This window comes from Periplaneta americana, chromosome 2, assembly GCF_040183065.1.
Source record: "Periplaneta americana isolate PAMFEO1 chromosome 2, P.americana_PAMFEO1_priV1, whole genome shotgun sequence".
NCBI lineage: Eukaryota > Metazoa > Arthropoda > Insecta > Blattodea > Blattidae > Periplaneta > Periplaneta americana.
In genome coordinates, this window is record NC_091118.1 from 168,551,281 (window position 1) to 168,566,143 (window position 14,863).

The 14,863-nt window shown below is 33.8% G+C and overlaps 2 protein-coding genes across 3 annotated transcripts in view; both read left to right on the forward strand.

Annotated features, from left to right (window-relative positions):
* Positions 1 to 14,863, forward strand: part of LOC138694794 (tubulin alpha-1C chain-like) — a 117,280-nt gene that overhangs the window by 70,701 nt on the left and 31,716 nt on the right. The gene's annotated exons all lie outside the window — the stretch shown is intronic.
* On the forward strand, positions 5,504 to 14,784 carry LOC138694793 (3-oxoacyl-[acyl-carrier-protein] reductase FabG-like). Its single transcript, XM_069818865.1, has 6 exons — positions 5,504 to 5,681; positions 5,856 to 5,995; positions 6,126 to 6,218; positions 6,557 to 6,736; positions 9,874 to 10,044; positions 14,412 to 14,784. Exons 1-6 carry the CDS (start codon positions 5,645 to 5,647, stop codon positions 14,568 to 14,570), a joined length of 780 nt encoding a protein of 259 aa, XP_069674966.1. The 5' UTR covers positions 5,504 to 5,644; the 3' UTR covers positions 14,571 to 14,784.

A 14,863-nucleotide genomic window follows, 5' to 3' on the forward strand; every position in this document is an offset into this window, starting at 1 on the left:
GTCGGATCCCGGCCACTTAGTCACTCGTAATGATTGCACCTCTGCACATTACTGTGTTGGACATTGTGCCACTGTCACACATCTGTGACACAGTGCATGAGGGTTGGACACTAAAGGAAAACTAAGAGGTGGAGCTTAAACTGAGAGGATTCAATCCGGCATCGAAACTGGAATCCGGTGTGGCTTAGTGGAGAGAGCATCAGCACGTAGAGCTGAAAACCTGGATATATTCATATTCGCAATGGTCCTAATAAGGTTGGTTTTATTGGTATTTTACAGCCTTTTAGATATGCAATTAAGCTTTTTACTGGTTCGAGTCCCGGTGCCGGAGAGAATTTTTCTCCGCTTCACCCACCCTTCATCATTTTTAAATCTTGCCAATACTTTACAAGTTTTCTTGTAAAATCACTTACAACACTTTAGAAGTCTTTGATTGTCTTTAAACTTTAAAGTTTAAAGTAAATAAGAACTAATTGATCAAAGACTTGACAATTCTTTGAAGAAATTGACCAATCGAATTAAAAAATGTTACGTCTTTAAGAGCCACAAAATTAGGCGCCTACATCATTCCGTCACCATTTCTCCATTCCGCCATCATTCTACAGTATTCCCCGATCGCCGGCTGGCGACGCACGGAGGGGGCTGGCCTAGGATCGAGGAGTTTGCCTAAGTATGCAGCGAACTTTAGTATAGTCAGCCGGTGTGGATTTGAAAATCCACCTAGGTTGAATGATAGCGCAATAGATCGTAACAGGTCGCAGTGCTGGGCCATAGTGCCCCTCTCTCGTAAATTCCATTTCATTGCATTCCATTCCATTTCAAGAGCCACAAAAACATAGCCTCCTAGTCGAGAAAAGGTTTTTGCAAGTTAATTTAATTGTATGAATTAAACCTATAGGTTCTGTGGAATATTAGAATAAAACGAAGAAAAAGTTCCTACAAAAGACGATAAAATGGGAAAGTTGTAATGACATTTTGGCGAATATACCTGATGTGAATGTACGTGTGTCCGTATTGCATTTCAGTCTTGATAAACGTTATTTAATCAGAAAGGAGAAGATGTACTCGAACGACATTATTTCAATGAGATGTTTGCATCTATTTCAGAGAAACAACTAATATAATATTATGTCATTATAGAATAAATATATTCTATTGCTGCAGGCGGCATCATTGCATGATGATCACCTTTTCCTCGTGCTGAAATCAAGAAAACATGTGGATTCTACCTCCAAACTCTCAGACGCCGTATGATGTAACAGGATAGCCTTAACTTTTCTTACACTGCATCCCTACAACGAAGGAACTTTCTTACTTCACTTTTAGTTTTCATTGTCGGGAATATCATCTGAGCCGAATCAGTATTTTGATTTAAACTGTGGGGAAATTCCTTTCTCCTATTCTATGCGACACACATGTGCTGAATCGTAACAGTAGTCACCAGTGGCGGCAGGTGAGGAATTCTGGTGGTGGTGCCAAAAACGAAAAAAGGTTGTACGCAAATTACCCTAGTGAAATTGATAATTTCGCAGTTTACGTTTGCATTATATTAATAACATCATTGTATAGAGCACATCTAGGTCAGAAAGCATGGGTAGACATAACGGCTCGGTTAGAAAAGCCAACGTACTATGGTAGGAACGATCATGATTTTAAAATCAAATGTAGGAAACAGAAAACGGATGTAGGTAAATTCTCATTTTTAAATAGAACTATAAATGATTGGAATGACCTAACTGCAGCGGTCTTTGAGGGCTGTCCTTCCTTAAGGAGATTCAAGAATAATTTAAAGAGTTGTGTATAAAGTGAAAATTAAAATTAAGGTGACATTCAACATTTAATTTTTTAAGGTGGCATGTATTTATCTAGGCTGACGAGTTTACTTCCTTGGTTTGAATTGTAAATTATTTAAAAATAGCGTGTAAGAGGGCCTTAGACTAGAAATGTTTAGTTTAAATGTAGTTCTGTTTATAAGTATGCATAAGAATGCAATTATTTGACTTATTTGAACTGTTGTATCAGTGAAGCGAGGTGAGTCAGTGAAGTTATGGTTTTACAGTGCAGTGAACAGTTCCGATCAGTGATAATTTATAGCGTCAATGAAATGTGTTACAGAGTGTCAGTGAAATGTGTGCTAAAGTGTCAGTGAAATGCGTCATAGTGCCACTACAGGGAATGAGATGAGAGTAAAGTGAAAGACTATTGAAAATTATGTAGGACCTATACATAATTATGTAGGTTGTGTTGTAAAATTAGGTGTTTTATTTTATGTTTTATTATTATTGTGTTAAATTGTATTGTGTATTCTTATTGTATTGTGTATAAAATTGTATATGTGTTGTAAATTTTATTATGTATTGTAAATTTTATTGTGTATTGCTTATCATTTTAACTGTGTATTGTTAATATTGTATATACCACTGCCACCGGGTGCTTGCCCACTTGCAGTGTAAATAAATACATACAAATAAAACACATTAATTAAACCAGCTATTTTACCAGGTGTACAGTTAATAATGCATCTAGTAACAGTTATAATAACATTTCCGAAACTAATAACGAAATTTACAGATACAGATAATCAAAACTTTCACAGTATTGTTAATCAGTATTGTTTCTTTTATTGGTGGTGCCATGGCACACTGGCACTATCCCAAAAGCCGCCCCTGGTAGTCACTGCAGTTCTAATTAGCTACTGTATATCGCATCACCTACATTATATTGCTTATTGCCTGTTCAGTTCTTTTCAAACAGAGTAGTTATTTCTGACTTACGTTTCTTTAATTTAAAATGTTTATGCTTACAGTATGTAATTTTAAAAAGTAAGGATATTGTTGGGGTATATGATTATGTCTCGTGACGAGAGTATTGTACGAAATGCAAATATAAAACTTGCAAATTTATCCTTTCAAGAGGTGGAAAAATTCAAATACCTGGGAGCAACAGTAACAAATAGGCTATAAATGATACTAGGGAGGAAATTAAACACAGAATAAATATGGGAAATGCCTGTTATTATTCAGTTGAGAAGCTTTTATCATCCAGTCTGCTGTCAAAAAATCTGAATTTATAAAACGGTTATATTACCGGTTCTTCTGTATGGTTGTGAAACTTTTACTCTCACTTTGAGAGAGGAATATAGGTTAAGAGTGTTTGAGAATAAGGTGCTTAGGAAAATATTTGGGGCTAAGAGGGATGAAGTTACAGGAGAATGGAGAAAGTTACACAACACAGAACTGCACACATTGTATTCTTCACCTGACATAATAATTAGGAACATTAAATCCAAACTTTTGAGATGGGCAGGGCATGTTGCACGTATGGGCGAATCCAGAAATGCATATAGAGTGTTAGTTGGGAGGCCGGAGGGAAAAAGACCTTTGGGGAGACTGAGACGTAGATGGGAAGATAATATTAAAATGGATTTGAGGAAGGTGGGATATGATGGTAGAGACTGGATTAATCTTGCTTAGGATAGGGACCGATGGCGGGCTTATGTGAGGGCGGCAATGAACCTCCGGGTTCCTTAAAAGCCGTAAGTAAGTAAGGGTATTGTTGAGGACGGTCCATGTTCATATCTTGATCTATCTCCATATTGACCAAAAGTGTTTAATATCTATGGTAATTATAATAAGCATGTTACTTTATATCAGCTGTTTCAAGACATTTCTGCAAGTTAGTGGTTCTCCTATCCCCTTCGTCAAAGTGCATGCCAGCGTCGGTGCTATCGGAGAAACACGGACAAAACGTTTCAGTCGTGTTCTCCGATTAAATTAACGTATAGAAACGCATCCGATTCCCTCCACTTACTTGTTCCCACTTACTTACTCCCCTCCCCATGAATATTGGGCTCAAACTTGTTTCAGAATACTTCCTACTCAATTTAATATTTAATTATCTTAGTATTTAGCCCAATTTTTCCTTAACAATTACTTCAGAATTTCACTTGGGTGAAACTCCGGTATCTCCCCACACTATACAATTCCTCAGCCTCATATCACTTAAATAATCCCCTCAACTAACCCACTAACCTTGTCATATATGTACCTCGGCTTAATATCACTTAGCTATCCCCTCATTTAACCCATTTAATTCATAAAGAAACTTAAATCAGACATCTGTCTCGTTCGTGGTGTGGGGCGATGTCGAAGATTGGCCTTTCATTTGTACCTGTGCACAGATGGACAATGTTCATTTTTTAATTGGTTAATATCCATTAAACTCTCAGTTCTAACTTTTTTTTAGATGGTGCGCAATGTAGAAAAATCTCACGCTAATCAATACCGACGTTTAATATTAGGCTTGGAAAATACGAGTAATAATATTCCCCAAAATAATTTTAGTATGGTGTGAGATACAAGGAGAGATTTTCTTCCTACCAAAATATCTCTTCTCCCCCAAAAAATATATTATGAAATAAGTTTATAATGTAATAATTGTATAACATTATAAATGTGTTTCATTCGCTTTTTTTTTTTTTTTTTTTTTTTTTTTGTACAACAGCATTATAATAATTTATAGTATAAAAGAGTAAAATTGGATTTTATGCGCGAATAGGATGTATTTAATTTCCACGAACACATAAAATCTGTTTACTCTCGTGTACTATACAATATTTTATCCATTACTGGTATCTATATTTCATTATTGGTATCTAAATTCAATTTTAAATTGTACGCCTTTTCTTTGTAACGCGTTGTTTGTGAAGAAGTTATAAACGAATGAATGTATGGATTTTATGGCTGCTAAAGTGTTGGTTGTCATAGAAAAAGTTTTTAATTTACAGCAGTGAATTAAAAACTTTTAATTCAGTGCAGTGAATAAAGCCATTGTTTGGGTTGCTAAGGAGATTAAATAAAGACCAGTTTAGATACCAGTTATGGATAAAATAATTAATAAAAATAACATGAGCTTTTTAATGATGAAAAGTTTGATTTCATGGTCTATGAAAAAAGAGGTTGCTATGACAACAATGATATTATAGCATTGGCAAATCGTTTCATAATGTTAACTTTGTAATAAAAGTAATGACGTTTTAGTTGTCATGGTAATATTTTTACGTCACTAATGCGATAATGTGGTATATTATGCACTTTTTTACTAATGTTAAAGACTGTTTATAATGCTAATGTACAACAAAAAAAATAAGAAGATAGAGTGACTTCCACAATATGACGTTCAAATTGCGCGCCTTATGTATTGCATACAAAAAATGTACTTCACTGCTGCAGACACAAGCGTATACAAAAGTAACCGTTCTTGAGAAGAAAGAATAGACAAACGAATTGTTCTCAAAACTTTAAGCATCAATAACCTCCAGTGTTAGTGTTTCTACTGTGTGAAACACAATCATCTGTTCAAGAAAAATATGTGAGGCAGAAGGATATTTCTATGGAATGTTGCCGAACTTGAATCAACAAATGACTGAGAATGTTGCGCATTTTTCAAACCAGGATTTCATAATTCTGAGGTTGTTTAGAATTGCGGCTTATCAGTCAGCTGTTGAACGATAGTATATTACATACCGTAATCATTCTGATGGGTATATTTTATGGCCATTGCACTATATGAAATCAAATAGTTTCATAACTGTTACTGTATGAAGTGAAAGAGTATTGCGTATAATTTTTGCAAGTGGTATAACATGTCAAGTTTAGCCAATAAAGTAGTATTAATTACAGGTAAGATAGAAAAAAATTAGGATAGTCCTATGCAGTTTTGGGTTCTTGTAAAATTTTTTAAGATGTTGTTACACACCGGTAGTGTAGAAGTAGCGTTGCTTTCTGATAATTGAGGTATATTTTATTAACTGTATTGAGAGAGAACAAAAGTACCTTGTTCATTATTGAATATAGGTGCAAGCTCAGGAATAGGGGCTGGTACAGCTGTGCATTTTGCATCTTTCGGATGTCGACTTGCCTTGTGTGGCCGAAATGAAGAAAACTTGCAGAAGGTAGTGAAGCAGTGCAATGAAACTGGATTGCCTAAAGATAAGGTAATTATTCCTTTGTTAAGTCATTGTAGTTTGTGAACAATTTTTTGCCTTGTAGTTCAACATATATTAACGAAATAGTTACTTTATTGCTCATGTTGAATAGGTGTTTAATCAATTTTTTTTTTCATAGATTATTTCCATAATTGGAGATGTATGTATTGTCACAGATTGTGAACGTATCATAAAAGAAATTATTGATCATTATGGACAGCTTGATGTTTTGGTAAGTGAAATCATACATTGCTCAGTCTATTTTCTATTGATGTAATTTTATTTGCTTTGTCTATGTTTGTTGCTTATAAATGACGAAAAAAATCTTAATATCTTGATATAAAATATGGGTGAAAATATGATAGGCCTAGTTAACTGTAACATTTGGTTTGCGTTAGAAAGTATTGTTTGTTATTTCTATTTCAAATAAGAAGCAATTAATTTAGAAAAACCACACTTCATTATTTTTCCAATTCCTTCTTGATTTTGTTTCTTCATTAATTTTGTTTTCTTTCCAAAATGTTAATTTGTTGACTGAACTTTTGACATGTGAATGGTAATATTTTTCAGATCAATTCAGCAGGCATTCTGATATCTGGAAGTATTGAAACTACTAAACTTGATGACTATGATAAGATTATGAACACGAATGTAAGGTCTCTATTTGTGTTGAACCAACTTGCTGTTCCTCACCTTATCAAAACAAAAGGGAACATTGTGAATGTGTCGAGCGTTGCTGGTCTGCGATCAGTAAGTAGATCATTTTATAGTTATTTTTATTCAAGAATAAGATCTCACTATGAATGGAAAATTAAAGGAACTTCTTTGTATGTTCCTTTAGAAAATAGTTGAATAAAATGCACTAGAGAAAACTATATTAGTATGACAACCAATCATCATCAAATGCAACATCATCACCATTATTGCCGCCACTATAATCAGTATAATTTATACTACTTCATTTATGACAGAAACCTATGAAGACCAAAAATAAAAATCATCATCATTACTAGTATCACTACCTCCAGACAACCACTATTATAATCACTATTTCCATCAGCACTACTACTATATTCTCCACCATCACCAATGTCCCTACCAACTCTTTTATTCCTTCTGCTATTGCTACTGCTGCTGCTGCTGCTGCTGCTGCTGCTGCTGCTGCTGCTGCTGCTGCTATCTCTGACTACCACTAGCTAGCACCTCCACCATCACATCCTCTTACTACCATTATCCAGCTACCAAATCTGCTGCATTACTACTAACACCATCCAGTTACCAATTCTGCTGCTATTACTACTATCACCATTACCATCACCACTACTGCCACTACTGAAACCAACATTACCACGTGCCATCTGGCCACTGGAATAGCTCAGGCTGTGTGCGTTTGCCTGCTGATCTCTTGCTGCACACAGCTGTTGGGTCGATTCCCTCTTGGGTTGGTTTTTTCGGAGGTTTTCCTAACACATGTTAGGTAATCCCATGGCGAATCCTTGGCTTCATTTCACTACATATCATCTTGCTATCATTAATTTAATCGATGCTAAATAACCTAGTAGTTGATAACCGCCAAAAAAAAAAATAATAAAGTAAATATGCTACCCCTATCACCACCACCACCACCACCACCACCACCACCTCCACCACCACCACCATCACCACCACTACCTCTTCTTCCAAGCTTTTAGAAGCTATTGAAGCTTTTTGGTACTGTCCATGCATCTTATATTCACAAATGGAGGAACTCTTACATGGTTAGCATGGAACAGGGTCATCATGTAAGACATTTCAAGAGAAATACAAAACAAGAAACACACACCTAGAGTCTACTAAATGGGGAAAATTTCCACATCCATGCCAGGAATTACCATTTTAGTCATAGTAGAGAACCGAAATACTGAGCATGGTGATGTAGTGATTAACACTTTCGCCTTGTACTCTGAAGGTTCTAGGTTCGATCCTAGGGGCCGAGCCGACTATTCTGACTTGGTTTTTCGTGGTTTCCCAGTGTCTTCATGCGAATGCTGGGATAGTACCAATTATAAGGGCCACGACCTGCTTTCTTTCCAATCCTACAATTCTTCATAACATTAAGTTTCATTATCTTCTCACCTTCTGCAACTGGTCGATCATAAAAATATGTCACTGGCTGAATGTGATTCCCTCTATCAACAGGCAAATTCCAGAAGAGTTCCCTTTTATATTCTTCTTTCCTTTTTATTTTCTTCTTCCATTTCCATTTTCATCTTTCCATTTCAGTTTCTTCTTCTTTTATTTTCTTATCTTTTTCCTCCCTTTTCGTTTTCATCTTTCCTTTTTATCTTCTTATTTCTTCCTTCTCTTTTCATTTTATGTTTTCATTTTATTTTCTTCTCACCTTTTCTCTTCTTCCCTTTTCATATTCATTTTTCCTTTTATTTTCTTCTGTCTTTTTCATTTTCTTCTCATCTTTTTCCTTCTTCCCTTTTAATTTTATCTTTCCATTGTATTTTCTTTTTCTCTCTTTATTTTCTTCTCCTCTTTTTATTTCCATCTTTTCATTTTATTTTCTTATTTCCTTTTTATTTTCTTCTCATCTTTTTCCTTCTTCCCTTTTAATTTTATCTTTCCATTGTATTTTCTTTTTCTCTCTTTATTTTCTTCTCCTCTTTTTATTTCCATCTTTTCATTTTATTTTCTTATTTCCTTTTTATTTTCTTCTTACTTTTATCCTTCTTCCCTTTTCATTTTCATCTTTCCATTTTATTTTCTTATTCCATTTTTATTTTCTTCTCCCCTTTTCATTTCCATCTTTTCATTTTATTTTCTTGTTTTATTTTTATTTTATTCTTCCTTTTTTCCTTCTTCCCTTTTCATTTTCATCTTTCCATTTTATTTTCTTATTTCATTTTTATTTTCTTCTCCCCTTTTCATTTTCATCTTTTCATTTTATTTTCTTATTTTATTTTATTTTTTATTTTATTCTTACATTTTTCCTTCTTCCCTTTTCATTTTCATTTTTCCATTTTGTTCTCTTATTCCTTTTTTATTTTCTTCTTATCTTTTTCCTTCCTCCCTGTTCATTTTCGTGTTTGCTTTTTATTTTCTTAAATCTTTGCATTTATTTTTCATTTTCTTCTTTCCCTTTTCATTTTCTTCTCCCTTTTTCTTTATCGTGTTTTAGTTTCTTCTTCTGTTTTTAGTTCCTCCCTTTTTTCTTTTCTTCTTCCCTTTTTTCTTTCGCTTTTTTGGTTTTCTGCTTCTTTTGTTTCTTGTCCTTGTTTTCATCTCGTTAGTACCCCTTTTTCTTGTTTTGTTTCCAGTTTCTTTTTCAGTTGTATTTTTCTCCTCATTTTTTAAATTCCTTTTCCGTTTCTTCTTTTTTTCTCTCCTTTTCCTCCAATTTTTGCATGAATTAATAGAATCCTCTTTTGCGCGAGGTCTTCCAACATCTGTTTTTACAAATGTAATCTTCATCTTACAATGTTTGGTGACGTATATACGTCCGTTGATGTGACATATTAATGAATTTATATACTATTATAGTCACAATCATGCCATGGTATGAAAGAAAAATTACACAATCTCGAGCGTGAATCGAACCAGCGACTTCCTGTTCTCTGGTCAGGCGCTCTACCACTGAGCTATCGAGTTCGTCTCACGCCAAAGGCTTGGAATTATCCTTTCATACTGGCGACTCCTGTTGGTTTTTTTATATGGATTGTTTGAGTGTTTGAACCTCTTCCTTATTAACTGTCTTATGTTGTTTTGCTTTTTTGTAAGACATTGCTATGCACGATTTACATAATTGTAAAAATATCATATTGAATATACATATTGAAGCAGTGTATAATTTTATTGCTGATTGTGTATGATCATTGTTGGATTTCTCTCGTTCACTTCAGTTCCCTGGTGTGCTCGCATACTGCATCAGTAAATCTGCCGTTGATCAGATGACGCAGTGCATGGCTTTGGAACTGGCAGACAGGGGTGTGCGGGTCAATGCTGTAAATCCTGGTGTCATCATTACTGAGATCCATAAACGAGGAGGCATGAGTGAGGAGCAGTATCAGGAGGTGAGTTTCAAATTCATAACAACATTGTGAAAAAAAATATATTCACATCTTTGCCTTTTGTCTTGCGAAATTAACAGAATTTGTGTTGGACTGTAGCAATAGGAGATATTGGTAGTGCATCCTTTCCTGGCATTATAATATATATGGGTCAAGAGGAGTCTTGCGATGGCTAAGAAGTGATACCTCGTATCTGCAAAAATGATCATTGAATTCAACTACACTATTATATCGATTAACTACATTATTATTATTATTATTATTATTATTATTATTATTATTATTATTATTATTATTTATTATTATTATTATTTATTATTATTATTATTATTATTATTATTATTATTATTATTATTATTATTATTATGTTCACAAACTTGGACAGTTAACTGATATTTTGCCCACTAGTAGAAGATCTTGCAAAGCAGAAACATATATAAAAAGTTCGTTTATTTTGAGAAAAAATAATTTTTAAAACAGTTGTTTGATTCACCTGTAAGTTTACAGATATGAAGATATGTCTTAGTAATCGTTTGGCCTTTCTCTTTTCGCTACTTCTAGTTTTCCTTTGAAAAACAGTACGTTTTCATGTCAAAATAGACTACAGAACTCTATGTGCTGTCTCAAGACAATCATTATTTCAGTATAAAAAGATGTAAAGGGAGGTTCATAAGCAAGGGCGGTGTCACCATGAGTTAATTGGTGTTACCCCTCACTTATCCTACCACCCTTCATACATGTTGAAAGTGCAAAGAACAGTTAAAATTTCCACCAGAACGCTATCAGCTATTTTACTCAAACAATTTAATTTAATAAAAAATTGCTAAACCAACAATGCTCCAACATGTGCAATACCACTACAGGTTTTTTTATTAATTCGATTTAGAGTTATTTTCAGTGGCTATTAAATTTTTTTTCCATAGCAAATATTCCACTAGTTCTTATACCGCTGTGCGTAAACAATGTTCATGTTTGAATTTGTTAAATTTTCTTTACATTTTGATTTAAGTGGTTTTTATTTCGTTCTGTGTTGTGCTCAAATGAAAAACAAATTTTATACCGATCACAATCTATACTAATAATAAATCTGTAGCCGAAATTTTTCTGGTAATTTTCGATTTTCCAAAAATAATTGGTCCTAACATATATAATTAACCACCCTGAAACCGAAAATCGCATTTTTGAAATTTTTGTTTGTATGTCTGTCTGTATGTTTGTTACCTTTTCACGCGATAATGGCTGAACCGATTTATATGAAAATTGGAATATGAATTAAGTTCATTGTAACTTAGATTTTAGGCTATATGGCATTCAAAATACTTTATTTAAAAGGGCGGTTATAAGGGGGCCTGAATTGAATAAATCGAAATATCTCGCTTATTATTGATTTTTGTGAAAAATGTTACATAACAAAAGTTTCTTTAAAAATGATTTCCGATAAGTTTTATTCTTTACAAAATTTTGATAGGACTGATATTTAATGAGATAAATGAGTTTTAAAATTAAAATAACGCCATCTAAGACGGTGCAATGAAATAACAAATGACTTCGTCTATAAGGGGCCTTGGGCAACAACAATCGAAAAAGAGGCCTTGGACAGCAACAATCGAAAGCTATTAAACTATTCCTATGCACAGAAAATTGATAGGCTTTTTTATACATTCGTTTTCTGTATTTCTTAAAATAATATTTATGTACACACTCATTTTAATTTCAGAGAATTAATGAACAACGAGAGTGTATTGATTTAGTATGCAGTAATAGTACGTTAGCTTAGCAATCCGTTATTTTATAATTCAAATTTTAACTATGCTCAATTGAATCGTGTTAAAATACATAAAATAGACTATATATGCAATAAATGCAATGCAAAAAAAAAAATTGGGTAATGAGCCAAGCAGATTATGTTGCGCTGTTGTAAAGGTTGTTGCTTCTGAGATTCAAGAGCCCCCACAACAAATTAAAAACTTTCTTATCGGAGTACATCCATTATCAACACACTTTTTATATAATATAATATAATAATAAATATGTAGCCGAAAATGTTCTGGTAATTTTCCCTTTTCCAAAAATAATTGGTGTTAACATGTATAATTATTCATCCTGAGACCGAAAATCGCTTTTTTGAAATTTTTGTTTGTATGTCTGTCTGTCTGTTTGTTACCTTTTCACGCGATAATGGCTGAACGGATTTCAATGAAAATTGAAATATAAAATATTAAGTTCGTTGTAATTTAGATTTTAGGCTATATGGCATTCAAAATACTTCATTTAACGGGGCTTGAATTAAATCGAAATATCTCGCTTATTATTGTTTTTTTGTGAAAAATGTTACATAACAAAAGTTTCTTTAAAAATGATTTCCAATTAGTTTTATTCTATGCAAAATTTGGTAGGTCTGATAGAGTTTTAAAATAATAATACAATACGTTTTCACCGCCGCCTCAGATTGTAGCATTGTTGTCCCTGCAGTAATTCCCATGTGCAAAATATAAAATTTTTGAGTAGGAAGAAAAAACACATTTATTCATTCCATTGCAATGGTACATAGGAGATCGTGAATTCTTGCATTTTCGAAAGAAAGAAATATAATTACATATCACTGTTTATGCTGTATCACTATTTAAGTTATTTGAAGGTTTCAGAACCATAGTGGGCCAAGCGCCATTTACTGAAGACGTAGAAAACAATGGTTAAAATTAAGTTATTACCATAATTCAATGGAAACATATAGCAAGTAATATAAAGTTTACACATTAAAACTAAATGATATGTCAATCTTCATTGAACTATGGTTGCATGTAATAACAAATAAGAAACATGTTAAAGGAATTGTCATTGCACCAAATGAGTGGTCTCTGAACCAAAATGATCGCAATTTAATTATTTAAATACAATTTCAATTAAGTAACATATTAAACGATTTATCCTTCTAACAAACACGAATGTTCCCTGGATCAAACGTCCTATTTTAATTACGTAATTACTTTATATTTATTTCTAACAGGTGCAGCGGAGCGCATGGGTACAGCTAGTATGTAATAATATAAACGTTTGTCTTGATTAATAATGATGTGCTTTTATAATGATTTCAAGGACAGAAACACAAAGAATAATAAATTCTGCCCACGTAAGTGCCTTATCCCGAATTAAAAATGCTGGTGCCATCACTGCCCTTAAGCTATTTCATTGACTCAACTAGACACAACTGAGCAGGCTATTAATTCTCTATTCAGTAATAGTTGCTGTGTAAAGGTACAGTCACATGTCGCTACTTTTGCTGCGCAACTTTTGTACTGCAGCTGCAAAAGTTGCGTGTCGTGTTCACACGTAAGCCAAAAGTAGCGCACTGCATGCTACTTTTCGTGCTGCGCAACCAGAGTGCTGCAAAAGTTGCAACTGGAGGTTGCGAGTCTGTTCACACACAAGGCGCTACTTTTGCAGCCGCAGTCATGCTGCAGGTTTCCATCTCCATGTTGACTTCTCAATATACATTTTGTGGTTATGTTCGCATTATTAAGAATCTCATGCGGAAGCTTCCTATCTATTATTTGCTTTTCTGTCCTAATATTTAGAAATTGACATTATTTTTACCATAAAGCTTTTAAAATCGCCTATATACTTAAATGAGAACCAACAGCATATTCACGTAATCAATGTTGGCAACACTCCTGTTTGAAACTACGCTACGGAAAATGAAAAAAATGAATTATATCGTCAATAATTATGCTCAGACTGTGTTGTGTATTTAATAACTGTTACAAATAATTTATTTTCATCACATCTAACATTAAAATATATCCAAACAATAAAAGTATCATTGGCACATTTGGGTGGCAGCACTGGTTGCAACCGAAGCAAAAGTTTCAACAAAACCGATATCAAAAATGCTGCGGCTGCAACCCTGAGAACCCTGTTCACACGTCGCTACTTCTAAGCTGTGTGCAGTATGAAAAATTAGTGGGCAGCAGGTTCGGCAGCCGCTACTTTTCGAGTTGCACCATTGTTCACACATTGCAGTACAAAAGTTGCGCAGTTTTTTGTACTGCAACGCTGCAAAAGTAGCGACGTGTGACCGTACCTTAAGTTATATGATACACTTGAGACGAAAATGGAAATTACTTGTAGTTGCAAAAAGTCATGCTTCTCTCTGTAGCATGCTGTAAATACTTAAAAATTGTACTACACATTTGATGTATTAGAATAAGCTGTAATTTATTTTTTAATGTGTTATTATACCATTGTTAACAAAAGAAGGACATGAACCTTCAAGAATCTCATCAACATAAATTAAGTCGTAGATTATTATAAAATCTTTAGTGCTTTATGGAAAACTGATAGATTTTTTTTTTTTTTTTTTTTTTTTCCAGTTCTTGGAAAAATCTAAAACTACTCACGCTTTGGGTCGTCCTGGGACTGTGGATGAAGTGGCGAAGAGCATTGCATTCTTAGCATCAGATGACGCCTCTTTCTCTACTGGAGTTACTCTGCCTGTTGATGGAGGGCGTGGAGTTATGTGCCCTCGTTAGTAGCAGTTGGAAACTGTTACATTGCTATGACGACATAATGGCCGCAAAGTATTTTCTACATGAAACTGTTTTTAGTTTTTAATGTACAGACCCAGAAACAAAATTTGGCCCATCTTAATTTTCCAAGTTCCAGTTGTAACACACTGCACATGCTTGGAAAATTCAGTAAATTCAGGTGGCCCAAATTTTGTTTCTGGGTGTGTACAGTCACTCAGACTTAACAGTTATGAAGTTGAAAATTGTCAAGTAATTCCTTTCCACTTCTCTCAACTCTTCTACCTACATTTATCTTT